General features: G+C 31.2%; 1 protein-coding gene across 18 annotated transcripts in view; it reads right to left on the reverse strand.

Moving 5' to 3' along the window:
• LOC128987958 (CUGBP Elav-like family member 1) overlaps positions 1–14,719 on the reverse strand; it is a 696,992-nt gene that overhangs the window by 307,818 nt on the left and 374,455 nt on the right. For 14 of the 18 annotated variants that reach the window (XM_054409104.1, XM_054409093.1, XM_054409091.1 and 11 more), the window contains one exon: positions 11,744–11,910. In XM_054409104.1, coding sequence (XP_054265079.1) covers positions 11,744–11,906 — 163 coding nt within the window. In that variant the 5' untranslated portion in view covers positions 11,907–11,910. The remainder of the gene's footprint in view (positions 1–11,743; positions 11,911–14,719) is intronic. The other 4 variants (XM_054409105.1, XM_054409107.1, XM_054409099.1 and 1 more) reach the window with 1 other exon arrangement.

Below are 14,719 nucleotides of genomic sequence, written 5' to 3' on the forward strand. Positions count from 1 at the left end.
CTTTAGCACAAAAGTTGTAATTTCGCAACGGTCAACTCAATAAACTTATAGTCAATGTATTATATATTTTATTTTTATTTTAATCAAGCTAACTATACCACGTAACCATACAATATTCTATAGTCTGTGACGTAACCTTGTTTACTTCAAGACGGTAACGGCGATCAATACACTTGTTTACAACTGGCCTTTGTATCCAATAAGGGGGGAACGGAAGAAAACAGCTGATTGTGATTCTTAATGAACAACAGCTGAAAACATGTTTACATTTTACGCGAGGTATTTTGACAATAGTACTTGCAGAGTAAAGAACCCTTAATCTCCATTATTTGAATACGTATCTTATTTGATGGAGTTTAGTAAAGTGAAATGAAATTAAATATAATGTAAATAAATATCTTAGAACTTTTTGAAGATTATTTCCATAAATTTAGTTGAATGGTGTTATTTATTTCCATTATTGATGTGTTCCCTTCTGGATTTCTTCTTTGGCAACCACGTATTTTACCTCTTATATAACTTAATTGCAGTAAGCTAAAATATTATTTAAATACTCTGTAATAAATATTATTAATGATAGTACTTTATATAAAAAGAACAAAAACCCTATAAACCGCAGATATGCAACTATATTTTAAATTTTTTATCACCAAGTTAAAGACTCATCACTCAATTTGTGTTGAAACCTATCAATCATTAGACATCATGAAAGATTTATCATTCAAATCCATCATGCGTTTTCTTTATCTTATCTGCATTTAAGATAAAAGATAACAGATAAAAACTGTTTTATAATCTTGATCACCACAAAGATCAAGTAGTGCTAATTAATTCATATTTTCTAAAAATCTACATTAATAAACCAATGTATATAAATTTTGTGCGTATATAACCTTTAAAGTAAAGTAAAGTATATACACATACACATACACTTATAATATACACTAAAGATACACTTATACAAGAATCCGTACAACTTCACGGAACTATTACATGAAGAGTTTAATTATTTAAGACGAGCATCATTTTATTGAAAACTATCTTTTAATAAAGAAACAATATCGGATGAAGGCAGGCGGAGTGTGGTTTTTACAAGTAGAGAGAGCTTAGTTAGCAAAACCTCTTTAAACATGCATTCCTTTCTGAGGGGACATTGGAATTTTTAATTTGCTTCACTTCACCGCCCTGGTACACTAAATACACTTGTTGAAAATATAAAGCGCACTTCTATCAGTAAAATATAGTAAATCTATCAATAACTATTAATGACAGCTTTTTTTGCAACTTTTGCAGCATTTTTCTCTGTCTGAATATACAAAAGATTAAACATTTTAACGAAAAATTAATGAAAATTATCATAATATTACACATGAAACCTTTTTGACTAAAGAAGTCTTTAGACTCTCATCCTATCCCATCGAAGGATGTTAATAACTGCATCTTTATTCTCCAAATAACAGTTAAAAATACAGTGTAAATAACAGTTTCTAGTTGAAATATTGTCAAAGTACAACCAGGAAATGTAACAATGATAAAACAATATTCAACGACCTTGCAAAATGGTCATTAATAATAAATAGCCTATCAGTAAATTGAAAAATTGACTGATTTTGTGGAGCACGCTTTCATAAAAAATTGTTACGTTGTCATAATCAAAATATAACTTTAAGACATATTTTAAAATACAGACAAGAAAATACAGACAGAAAATACAGACAAATGTTGTGATACAGATTCAAAAATCCCCTGATGTGAGGATGGTCACATATTCAGGTTAAAATAGCTGTAATATCCCAAGACCTACTATTTCATTACTTAAATAAAATGTTAGAATTAAATTTAAATAAATTGTATGGTTTGGGAATCATTGTGGAAAGTAAAAGGGGACATAGTCAAATGAAACTCCAGCAGAACCTATAAATCAAAGGATAATGTAATCCAGTAACCATCAGAATCGTTGAGCGGAACACTGAAAAGGCGGGAAACTAGGCTATGTGTTCTGGTTTTGGAGGGAAGGCGGACACTAACGAAAAGGGCGGTGAACCAATAAAGATCATCGACTACATTTGGAAAGGTCCTGTTGACAGATGTTCATGAGCATCCAGAGTATGGTGAAGTACACAATGTAACCTTTTCCCCAATTTTAAGCACCCAAAAAATGTTAAATATAATAAAATATAATTTAGTTGCCAATTAGCATAGTGGGGAATGTTTGGCAGGACAGTTATTTTTCCCAGTAAAGCATGATTCTTCTACACGGAGCAGCGGGACCGATGAGTTATAACGTGTTAAACACATGAAATCGTGAAAGGAAACACGCAAGCTGCAAGATTTAGTAGGATTGCGCTATAGAAGGGAGTATAAACGGTAAAATATTTTGCAATAGAAGATGAATAAAAGTTATAACGTGCCAAGGGATAATGCCGTAGTTAAAAATTACTTGATATTTGTTACAAAAGAAACTTTATACTAAGGAGTTAAGGTTAGTAGATTTAACTTATGTATTTTTTAATTACTAATTTTACATATTCATTAGAAGCAAGACATAAAATAACCCGAATTGTTTTTATACCGTATGAAAACTTACGTAAAATAAATGACAAAGGAAACTTTGGAATTGAGATCGTAACATCTGTTCATGTAATATATTGTCACACTCGAATCTTCACAGTACCTGCAATGTTTACAGGATTACCTATCTTTAATAAAAGAAAATATAGAATGTTTCCCTTATTAAAATAATATGAAGAATTTCTTTTGTTCAGCCGAAACTAAAATGTAAATGAAAATAAATTTAATTAGTTTATTGATATTATTTTTTTTTTGTAAGTGACAGTAACAAAACTCATTTAGTATTTCTCTTATCTAAGTATATAGACATCGAATAAACTGTATTGGTTTATAACTATCCCAACTTACTTAGCCTACTTTCTGAATGATAACTGAAGTTCATCCAGTCATGAGTTTAATTTAACAAGATAAAGTGAGTTTCCAAACCAAATCCTAAGTACAGAATGATGACCTATCTCCTCGTTTAATCCTACTGCAATATTTGACCAAAGGTTAAAAGTAAAAAAATTATAAAAATGTATTTTTCCCTTTAGTATGTGAATTATCTAATACATTAAGAACTAGTTAAGTTGTATCTGAATCCATAGAAGTCAAAATTAAAATTTCTAAAATATGTTTAAAAAAGAACCTCTTAAAATATACTGTATCACACGTTTTACTTATGGCTTAACAAGCTAATACGTTTTATAAGCTAATCATTTCATTAAAAATAAAAGAGTGAAGATGTTGGAACAACGTTGGATGTTTTGGAGATAATTAAAATACTTCGAACACGCATACCTTCCCTGGTAAACGCAGGAATGTTTAAATCTCTCGACTTTAATTAATTAAATATGATAGGTAAAAAATATTTCACAATATTTTTACTGTTAACACGAAACATTTCTCTGAGGCTCTTAATGCACTTAAAACTTAAGTGTATTTCAGAATATGCGGTGATCGTTTTAATGTACCTGATATAAATTGTACTAACTCTTTAAATTGATTTTTAAAATTTACCAAAGGGGTTCATACAGTAGATTCTATTAAATCAATCAGACTGATTTAGCGGTAATAGTTTCACTATACTTATACCCAACAATAAACATCTTTTAATTATTAGTCTATGTTTACCAATATTAAAAACACATCATCTTCCTGTCTTCTTAGGCATTATAAGTTGCTTCGTATGAAATTTTGCACCGTCTTGATTAATATTGTAAACAATATTGTTATATCACTGGTAATTAGATAAATAACTACAAAGTCAAATATAACATGTTTAAGTTGTCAAATGAACAAGAAACGGTTTTTGGATTAAGTATTTTCAAAAAAAAATATTTTTCTTGTAAAAATTGAAAAACTGGTTGGAGCACGAAAGCTGAGTCGATAGAGATCAAGAACATCTGTCTCAACAATAAATATTCTCTTGGAAGCGGCGTGGCGCTCTACCTGAAAACACCGATTTGAAAACAAACTGGAAGTATTGGAAATGTAACATGGAACAAACATCAGTAATGTTACTGCACGTGACATTGTATGGGTCGGCATGAGTAACGCAAAGAAAATAATTGTTAGAACATTTATAAAGAAGATTTGACTAAAACAGCTTACAACTTTAAAATACTAAATATATTTCTATTAGTTGTAGATACTACATGAATGATAAAATAACTCAAACTCTTAACGCTGTTTCTTTTGATGATAAATTTTATATTTTACTCGGTTGACAAACATGCTCTTTGGAAAAGTTTTGTTCGGTTTCTTTACCAGTTTCAGAAATATACTATACAAAATTTTATGTTTGGCGAAAATGTCCTCTGATACTGGAATTTTTGAACAAGTTTGTAATAAATGTCGATTTTATTTATTTTGGCTATTGTTTGTTTAAAAAATAAATATTCAATTTACGATTATGAAAACACTAAAATACCATTAAGCTATTTTTTAATTTCGTCGAAATACACAAAAATAGAAAATAAAACCCTGAAAATAATTTTAGGAAGAAAGAAAAAGCTGCAAACTGTATACAATATGTTCATCCTAATCTCATGTATACCATTGGACTATTAGTATCAAATAGTCAATGGTTTAACCTCACTTATGCTGTATGCTGTAAAACGCTTTCATGATTCAAGAAATAAAACTTATCTGTTTTCACCAAAAGTTTTAATATTACAAATGTACAACGACCAATTAAATTCTTTGAAAATTTAGTATTGTTGAAATCGAATTACTATTTCCCTTATATAATTTTTCCGTAAATCATACTTTTAAAGCAATTCATCGATACAGCTTTTGACAAGGCGTGTTGTTGATTTGTTTACTCATTACGTTATCTCGTTCTTATTAATTGAATATTGCATGGATTTGGTACATTTCATTCACAAGTTAACCATTAAAATTGCGTACACATGATAATATACAGAACCCCTCTGAGTTTAATAATTGTACATTACCAAGTAATATCTCGACAATTATCACATCTGTCGTTTTTATATATTTCTGTTTAAAAAACCGTCAGATTATTTTGCTTACAAATTAAATTTAAATTCCCAAGACCTTGACTGATAGTTAAAGGTACAAGATTTACGTCAATATCAGGTAATTGAAATTCAAATTGCTTTTTAATCGGCGAACAAAGATCTAGGGGCCGGCCTTGTAAACATCAATTTGCAGCTTCAATATTGACTATGAATATTGCCTTATTGCCCGGAGCTTTTACAAGGGATTGAGAAATGTCAATTTAATGGCTGTGCACCTGTAATTACCTTAATTTGTTCGTCCATAATTTATATTGACATATAATTCCTTGCGCTGGCACTCATAAATAAAAAAAAAACTCTATTCCTATACAAGTTTGTAGATGTTATGAAAAAACCCTATTAATTCCTTGTAAATTGTTTTTAAATTGACCCTAATTGAAGGAAGACTTATTATAAACTGAAGTAGCACTTTGTTAAAACCCATAATCGCGTTTAAAATTAAATGTAATAATTAACTGTAGTACAATCTGTAACACCAAATATTATATCTTTTAGTAAAAGGCTAAAGGTAGTCAATATAGTTTGGGTGTCTTCTAAAAATCTAAAGTTAGTGTTAAAAATGGCTAATTAATAATTTTACTTACAGCATGCAAGTTCAACTGGAAATCGTACCTGAAATAAATAAAATGAGGATTAATAAATAAATTTTATATGCATATTTTAAAATATGTTCATTGCCAATGGAAGGAACGCTTAGTCAGTTACCAATATGCACGTCAATATGTAATGGTTTTTATACTTCCTATTTCATAAATGCAAAATAAAAACAAAACAATTTTATGCTAATTATCAAACAAATATTGAAAATTTCAAAATCATTTCAAGAAACCCTAAACTATTCACCCGATTATTTGTTGTTTTTATAAAAGAATGGAACTAAGAGAAAATATGTTTTTCAATACATGTCACATCAGATACTGTTATTACGTCAAGAGAGCTTCTATTTAAATTCAGAGGCTTACAAATTCTTTTCCACGTAAAACAGAAGACTGACCATGTGGCGATTTTTCCAAGAGAACATGGGGTCCTTTGGGACAAAATGAATCTTCCGGTCCTCAGTCAAAGCGCATTTGGGTCTTTTTAATGAGCCGTCCTTTGTCACATTTGGACCGCCTTTCTTCACTAGTGAGCTTAGGATCAAAGTAGATGAAAAAGAAGCCCCTAGTGGTGTTTTTATGAAAACCGGATTAAATGTCAACGGGATGCTGGTTTCTTTGATTTCTCATATCTAAATTTAGTTACTAAAGGTTCCAGCACAGTAAACTTTTCAGTATTAAAAGTTAGTTAATTGGAAGGTATTTTGAAATTTCACAAGATGGATTTTATTTTAATTTTTAATATATTCTTTCAGATTCCATAGATAAATAGGGTATCAATTATTATTAGTGTATATAATGGTAAATTATTTAGGACAAGGTAATTTGCATCCAAATAATATATTTCTTCCTAGGACGCTGGGGACGATAGCCTGGGATTGTTTTTCACATTACATCAGGCTAGACCTAGGGGCTGCGGCATTATCACTTAGATAATTGATGATTTGTCAGGATTTGAACCCGTGACCTCTTGGACCGAAGTTCCGCGCTCTAACCACTAGACAAGCTGGCTCCCCCAAGGGCTTTGTACTACAACATATTATAATTGAATTATGATAAGTGTCGTTTACCCTTCTGTTTTTAAGTCTTAGTTCTGTTTCCATTAGTATGCCTACCAGTGTATTATTTGTATAATAATTATAGCACAAATTACCTTTGACGCATCTTTTATTGACAGAGTAAACCCTTTTTGTTCTTACATCTTCCCACTATTTTTAAATTTATTCATTTACTAGTATTTTTTTAAACAAGTATAACCTGATTTAATATTTTCTACATTCGTTAAATGAAAATAACTAAATAATGGTATTTATTTTTCAACCCAAAGACGGCGAAGCAGCTAAGGAAAGATGGCTATCTAGAGTCTTTCTTGTTTACAGCTGGTCTTTAATCAAGTAAATGGCGAGAAGTAAACACCTGATTACTTCGGCTGAACCGAAAACCAATTTCGCGAAACTTATTAGCCTTTTCTAACTACTTCTCTTTCTTTGGTAAAACAATTTACTTTTTAGCAGTTTACTGAAGAAATGTTTTTAAAGGTTCTTAGGTATATTCTATTATTTAATACAGACTAGTAAAATGTTTAATAATCTATACGTTATGCTACGTTATAAAATATTTTCAAAATCATATTAAAGTGTTTATTTTTACGCACATAGAAACAATTATTTGTAACACACTATGATTTAAATATGCTGTTTACAAGATTCATTTACATAAGGCATAAATGATTCCTTTTTTGCCTTATAACGGAAAATGAATATCCCAGTATTGTTGTTCAAATAACTGTTATTTTTTTAGATTAGATTTTATTTACTGTAAACATCAGCTTGTTCTTCAGTTGGTTAAACATCTGATTCTTATTTCATTATTGTTTAACTAAGTTTTGGCAAATCAAGAGCTCTAATTCTTGGAAGATTATATGGAAGACTCTTCCAAAAAGGGAGAAGACGGTTCTGACTACCGCAGCAGGACCATCGCCATTATCTTGAGTTAAAATTGATTCTGTTTTCGCCCTTATTATACGTCTATTTAAGGTGGCAAGACACCGATTGAACACATTTTGAAATTAGTTCGTTGAACAGATGTTCACATTACTCTATAGAAGGGCAGTGGAAACATTAATACTGTATGTATATGATACATTTGTATGTATAAACAACTGTAATTGAACCTTATTTGAAAGCTCACGATCTTTTAAATATTTTACCAACTTCTGCAACTTGAAATTAAGTGTCACGCTATATTCTTGGGTACTGGTGAATCGAACTTTAGCTATGAAACGGATGCTTATAACAAAACTATAAACCCATGAGTAAATTGAGTATATAAACAATTACGGAATAAACTATCAGGTAAAACTACCCTACCGGTGTACATTAAACAAAATGTAATGGGCTTTCTAGGTCAATTGGCTGTTGAATGATTTTCACCATCCCTAATTTGTCTTTAGAAATGGAAATATTTTAGCTGTCTAAATTTTGATGTATGAATTTTGAAAATATTTCGAAGCTAGGTATTACGTGTTTTGACCATCGCGGGTTCAAAATGCTCACGTGATGAGAAATTAATTACTCTCGTTGGCCAGCCTGACCGTGATGATCGCTTGATTACATGTCTGCAATTGACATGGCTTGTGGCAAATTAAACTCGGCGAAATTATTTCCTAATGGTTAAAGCTTATTGCATCTTTAAATATCCTAAATTATGTGTGTAGTCGTGATTATTTATAAGTATTGTCAATACAATAATACAAGAAAACGTTTAAATGAATATAATTTTTAGTTATCGAATGGGTAATTTTGGGAGGAGTTCCCAAAAGCAGTAATTTTCTTTAACAAATTAATCATCTTTTTCTCATAGACAGTCAGATATGGCGAGTACTAAAATTTGAGCCTGCGCCCATACAGGCTGTTCACTAGACTATCCATCAATAATAAATCATTTATAACCTAACACCTTATTTATAGGTAATCATTTATTACCTAACATTTGAACAAAGTTTATGATACAACGAAAAAACTTCTAAAAACAAAACTATCTTTTGCCTATCGTATATTGTGCAACAACGTATATTAAACAACACAGCTTTAGAATAACGTTGCCATGAATGTTTGTCGATAACAGATGTTAACTCAATAATAGACTGTGAGAGATATCAGCTTAATACTGTCTGTTGCCGACACGACTGATATCATGCACAAGCCATTGTTGTATGTTTAGAACAACAACAACTTTAGTAAAAGTATAACATGTAAAATGTATTTAAAATATAAGTATTTGAATGCAATTCAATCAAATTGAGTTTGTTAATTCATTTAGTCACCCTAATCTAATAGTTGTAAATAATTATATCTCGTTTTAAGCACATAAGCTCATTACAATATATCCTTTAATGTTACTTTGTGTATTTGGATAGTTTCCAAAAGTTGTAAAATACTTGTCACCTTACTAACTCTAAAGTAACAATCATACGAAATGTCTGCAAATCAATAACTCTGAAGTAAGGGAACGTCCTGGCTTAGTCAAAAAACTGTGAGACAGAAACTCTAATCATAAGTCACATAATGAATATTTTCAGATTTTCTTAGTTTGGGCGGCTCAGCTCAAAAACTACCATAAACAGGGTTAACATTGATAGGAGTTGTTTTCGTTCTTAAACACGAGATAGATGATCTTAAGAATTTTTTTTAATTAGACTAATCTTAAAAAGAATACTCATGAATTTAAACTGTGTACGATTGACAACTGAAATCATTTGATCAAAAATATAACAAAAATATAACACAGTTTAAAAACAAAAAGAATTTAAATAACTTCTTGATCTGCATTGTACGTGTTATTAAATTTACGGAAAGTTAATAAAAGAAACGGAAAAACTGAATAAAAGAATTGGAGGATAGTCTATGTATTTTAAAGAATTGTAAGAAAGAATTTGTAATGAATGCTAAGGAACAATCGTATATTTATAAGAAAAAATTTAAAAATAGAAATAAGCTGATTAATGAACAAGTAATTTCGACTCCAGTAGTACTTGTAAAAAGGTATTGGCCGGTGCTTCCGGTAGCCAATAGGGTATAAGTAGTAACGCCATTCAAGATTCTTGTAATTCGCCTATTGGGTCAGTGGAGTGTCCAATCGAAATGGATCACCACTTATTTTTTTTATATTTACCGTCTTGTGAGTAACAGTATAAGTGTGCATACATTTTTAGTGTCATAAGACGTTTATATTATTTACTTTCGTAAAAAAATGTAACTAATTGTGGTTCTCATACGTTTGTCAACCCCACACGCAATGCCATTAGCCATCTGCAGTTGACATGTTTCAACTCGTCCGAAACAATGACGGAGTATGACGGATGTGCAATGAATATAGAGGCGTTGGCCGAAGATGATAAGACATTTCCTCCCTCAAAACAAACAGCCCCACCCTCACAAACTGGGGACGAGGCAAGAAATGATGGATGGGCGGCCCCGCGCTGACACCCGCGTCTTTGCCCATTCATGACGTAAATCCTTGACAAGATGGTTAGTCTGTAGGTAATTATGCCTAAGTGGAGATCTCTTCTTGAATTTGAGACAAGCAACATACCTCAAATATGTATGTTGAATTAATTGAATTCTCAATAATAAATACAATCATCCTAGAAATGGTCAATAGAGAAGGGACTATACATATTGGATTTTTTTACAGGCTTCCCTTAAAAAAAAAACATAGTTTGACCATGTGATTAAACAAAAGGTTTAGGTCAAGGGTATTGAAATAATCATATATTCATAGCGAATAATTCAATCTATTGATACACGGAGAAAATTCTTCCAAACTATATTTTATACAGAAACATTTAGTAGTCCAAATCAAAAGTGGTTAATCTAGAATGAATTAAACAAAATATTGTTAAAGGCAAAAGTCTGTGAGTATAAATTTACCTACTTGATACACAATCTAATTACGTAGAATGCAAAAAAGAAATCAACAATTAAATTTAAACTATTTCTTAATTTTGGACGCATTATCCTTTTACATATATTTTTCCTTAAAGACACATATACCCTATATAGCACATCAACACAAACAAATACATTTTTAAAGTTAATGTTTAGCAGCCCGGGCCTTCGAACAGAACCAACCACGACTGCCTTCAAAAGTTAAGCGAGAGTAAAGAAGATCCCTGAGCTCTGGTCTATTCGTAGTTTGAAGGCGTTAGGCTTGAACGTTTTGCCCGACAAATAGAGCCGTCTTCACTCTGCTTTGCTAGTTGTTAGGCTTAATTTTTGTATGTAATATCTGTATGATTTTTATCAATGTATATCATAATATTTTTTGCATAGTCATTCAATCGAAGGAAACCCTCGATTGTAACCTATTCCTCTCAAAACAGGTAATAGTTTTTTACATGTAGAGACAATTTGTTTTTTCGTGTAAAAATCGCGTATTACATCTACGATTACACGCCTATCAAAGCTATCTATTTGTACTTTATGGTTGTCAGCCTTTTTGCGTTTTTTCCCGGGTGTACAGAGTTTTGTATAGTAGCACCACGTTTTCTTAAATCCATAGCTACAAGGACCATCCAAAACAAAACAGAACACACGAGACTGCACTGAATCAAATTACGTGACCACATGATGATAATCCACTTACCAAAACAAAGATATGAGTAATTATGTTTACAACAGTTGTTTACAGACAGACATCGAGGCGAGGCGCCCTGATGCTTAGCGCCTGCAAATAGTGCGCGATACCCTCCAAACATAAATGCGTATCGCTCTTGCTCAAGGGACTTCTTTACTCTCGCGGACAGTAACAGTATTTGTGAACAAGTGGCCATTTTGTGTGAAGTTCTTTGAATATGTCTTATTTTGTCTTCTATGAGTAAAATAATCATTATAGTTAAGACACTGCCAAAATAAGGATATAAACATTATTTTTTTAGTAAATTGATTGTCTTTTAAGGCTTTCGAACCAGCTCTCTCAGCTTGCATTATGTTTTTAACTTTAGTACAAGTGATATTTGTGGTATTTAAAATGTTTATTTTTTAATCTCACCTTTACTTCTGCCGGTGATCTTGTCTCGTAGGACGTTGATCTGGTGAACTCTGCCGAACTCTGAGAACATCTTCGTGAGGTCGTTTTCGTCCATGGTGTGCGGGATCTGCCCCACGAACATCTTGATGAAGTCAGGGTCAGGCTGGTCATTGTTCATGTTCATACTTCTGGAACAAATCGAGGGTGTTAGTGTTGTAAAGAAACATTATAATATTTTAGAAGAAATGCAGAATTAGAAATCTGAACTTATAAATTATTCCACATCATTTGACTTATAAGGGACTTTATTTATAAAACAAAAACAATAAGGAGCATAAAAATTGAGTGAAACTACAAATATTCACTAATTATAAATTTTGTAGTTATTACAAGAACATAAGTAGGAAGAAACACTTTTTAGTGATATTAGAAGAAACAGATAAAGTGAGATATGTTAGGAAACCTTTATAAATATTCATTAAATAAATGAGACATTAGTTTAATTGAGAGGAAACTCTTTTTAACATAATTACTAAATTTTGGACAAACTGCAAGTGGCATTCGTGGTGGATAAACCCTTATTCACACTCTTTGAACCCAAATATAAGGTATTTGTAAATTTATAAAAGATAAATCTTTTTTTCCCAAAAATTTTGTAAAGAAAAAAAATTATTCTGAAATTAATACTGTTTTAAGTTAGTTATCCATTTAATCCCCTAAAAATTTCGAAGCAGAAAATCACATCATAAAGAATAATGTCTTCATAATCTTACAAGGAATATGTTGATGAAACTGAAAAAAATTTCACTTTTAGTATCAGTGCTAACACTCCATAAGCTCAAAATACTTGAACAATAAGAGTGTAAGTTTAACTAAATTAATACTCTTTTGATATTAATATAGGGTAATTATTTCTTAATGTAATTAGAAGCTCAGCTTTGTGAATTATGTTTTTTTTGTATTTTTTTCTGGGTTTACGTTATTTAATATTGTGGATATTTTTCTCTAAGATTGCTAAGAAAGAATTTCACGATGATTTGGTATCTGGAATCTGATTCCATTGTTCGAAAGTTCAAAAAAAGTAGTGAAAACATTGTTTTGTTCTAACCGTAATAGAAAATGCCCTCCCTAACATATCGTACAAGCTCATTATATAAATTTCAAAATATGATGTGGTAGCAAAACCTTCAAATAAAGTATATACATTATGAACAAATCCAAACTGTGTGTGTGCTACAAGAAATGGAATAAATTACGGTAAAGAAAACGTCTGTGATTCTGTAATCCCATTCTACAGCAAAAAAAAAAAACAAAAAAACAAATATCCGCAACAAATCCCTACATAGGGAGAAACCTTTTCCAAAGAACGCAAGGGGAAACGAGTTTGTCGATCTGATAAGAAGCAACATTAGGAAACAAGGGTGAAGATGCTTATCTCGGACGTGACAAATCATGGCTTCGATCTCCGTCTCGTCTGTCGCGAAGGTGTTGCAGGTTTGGGGGAGGGGGGTGTAAACTATAAGTAAAATACATTGCGGCTTCATTGAGATAAAGAGTTGGCGTAGTTAGGAAGACATTAGTATTCGTTTGTTTGATTAATTGATTTTATAAAATAATGAAACCTGTCCATATCACCAGGGTCATATTTTTTTTAATTTGAGTTATACATGTTTCATTCCTATGACTTAGAGTAGGCTATAATATATAACATTTCGGGATGTTGGCTTCATAGCGTCACACAGTGCATTAGAGGAGAAAATTATTTAATTAAGTCAAACAAATTTTACTAAATAATTGTAGCGTACGGTTAAAATATCACAAACAATATGGATTTGCCTTAGTATGAAATAAATTCTAGCAAACATATTTTTTTCTGTAGTCATTTTAATAATCAATAAAAAAGGGACTCTAGTTGAAGTATTTTATCACATAGTTTTGTCTGGAATATTAGGTTTAAATTTTTTTCTAGGGAGTTAAACATTTGTGTATATGGAGTATTTTTAATACATCATATCTAGGTTTAAGACTAGGTATTTATCATCCATTTTGTGTAGAATTACATTAAAATAAACAAGACAAAGAGTGTGGTAGCAAGGCAATCTTGATCTTGTTTTATTGGAGAGATCGGTTACGAGTTTTTAACCATGACAATGGTTTTGCGATTAAACAGCTGAAGTAAAATAAAAAAAATATTGCCTATTAATTGTCTGAAATGCATACGACCTACAAGTACCAGATATTAATTATTTATTTGGTTACCACAATTCTTGCGATACAACTCGAAATTTTGGCTTGAAAATTATCCATGACGTAAACTCACATTTGTCAAACATATTGAAAACTGTATGACATAGTTATTTATGAATAATAAGCTACAACATAAATTCAATACTAACAAAAACCATCACACAAGTATAGCTTGTGCGCTAAGGTGTTTCATACTATTAACTCTATACACCAGACGTAACATAGACTGCGGAGTAAGACATAAAATACTCAATAAGCCAGTGCGGAGTTTAGTGGTGAAGGAGGGGTCATAAACCTACTATGTTTTATTGTGCCTTGTTTATATTCCATGTCGGCGTACGTTTGGGAGATATCAATGTTTCTAATACTGAGTGTATTATTGATTGAAAATGCATTGCGGAACAGTGCACATAAGATTGTTATAAATTCATTGACAAAGAAAAAAATGGAGATACCTTATAAAGGGAAATCTTCCACAGGTTTAATTATGTGCGCTCCAATGAATATCCGCGTTTCTTTGACACATATGTGGTCAGTTTGTGACAAGGTCTGTATTATTTCACACCCTCGTGGTTCGTAGTAACGATGTGGTAAGCCTACGACACACCGTTGGACAGATGTCGTTATATACAGAATATACTGTACACATAGCCATGATATACACAGCACATATCCACATTTCTTTGACACATAATGTGGTCATATTGCGATTATGTCTGTATTATTTCACACCCTTGTGGTTCGTAGTAA

This window comes from Macrosteles quadrilineatus, unplaced genomic scaffold (genome assembly GCF_028750875.1).
Source record: "Macrosteles quadrilineatus isolate MER2022 unplaced genomic scaffold, UCM_ALF_1.0 Scaffold_2__2_contigs__length_208266976, whole genome shotgun sequence".
Lineage (NCBI taxonomy): Eukaryota > Metazoa > Arthropoda > Insecta > Hemiptera > Cicadellidae > Macrosteles > Macrosteles quadrilineatus.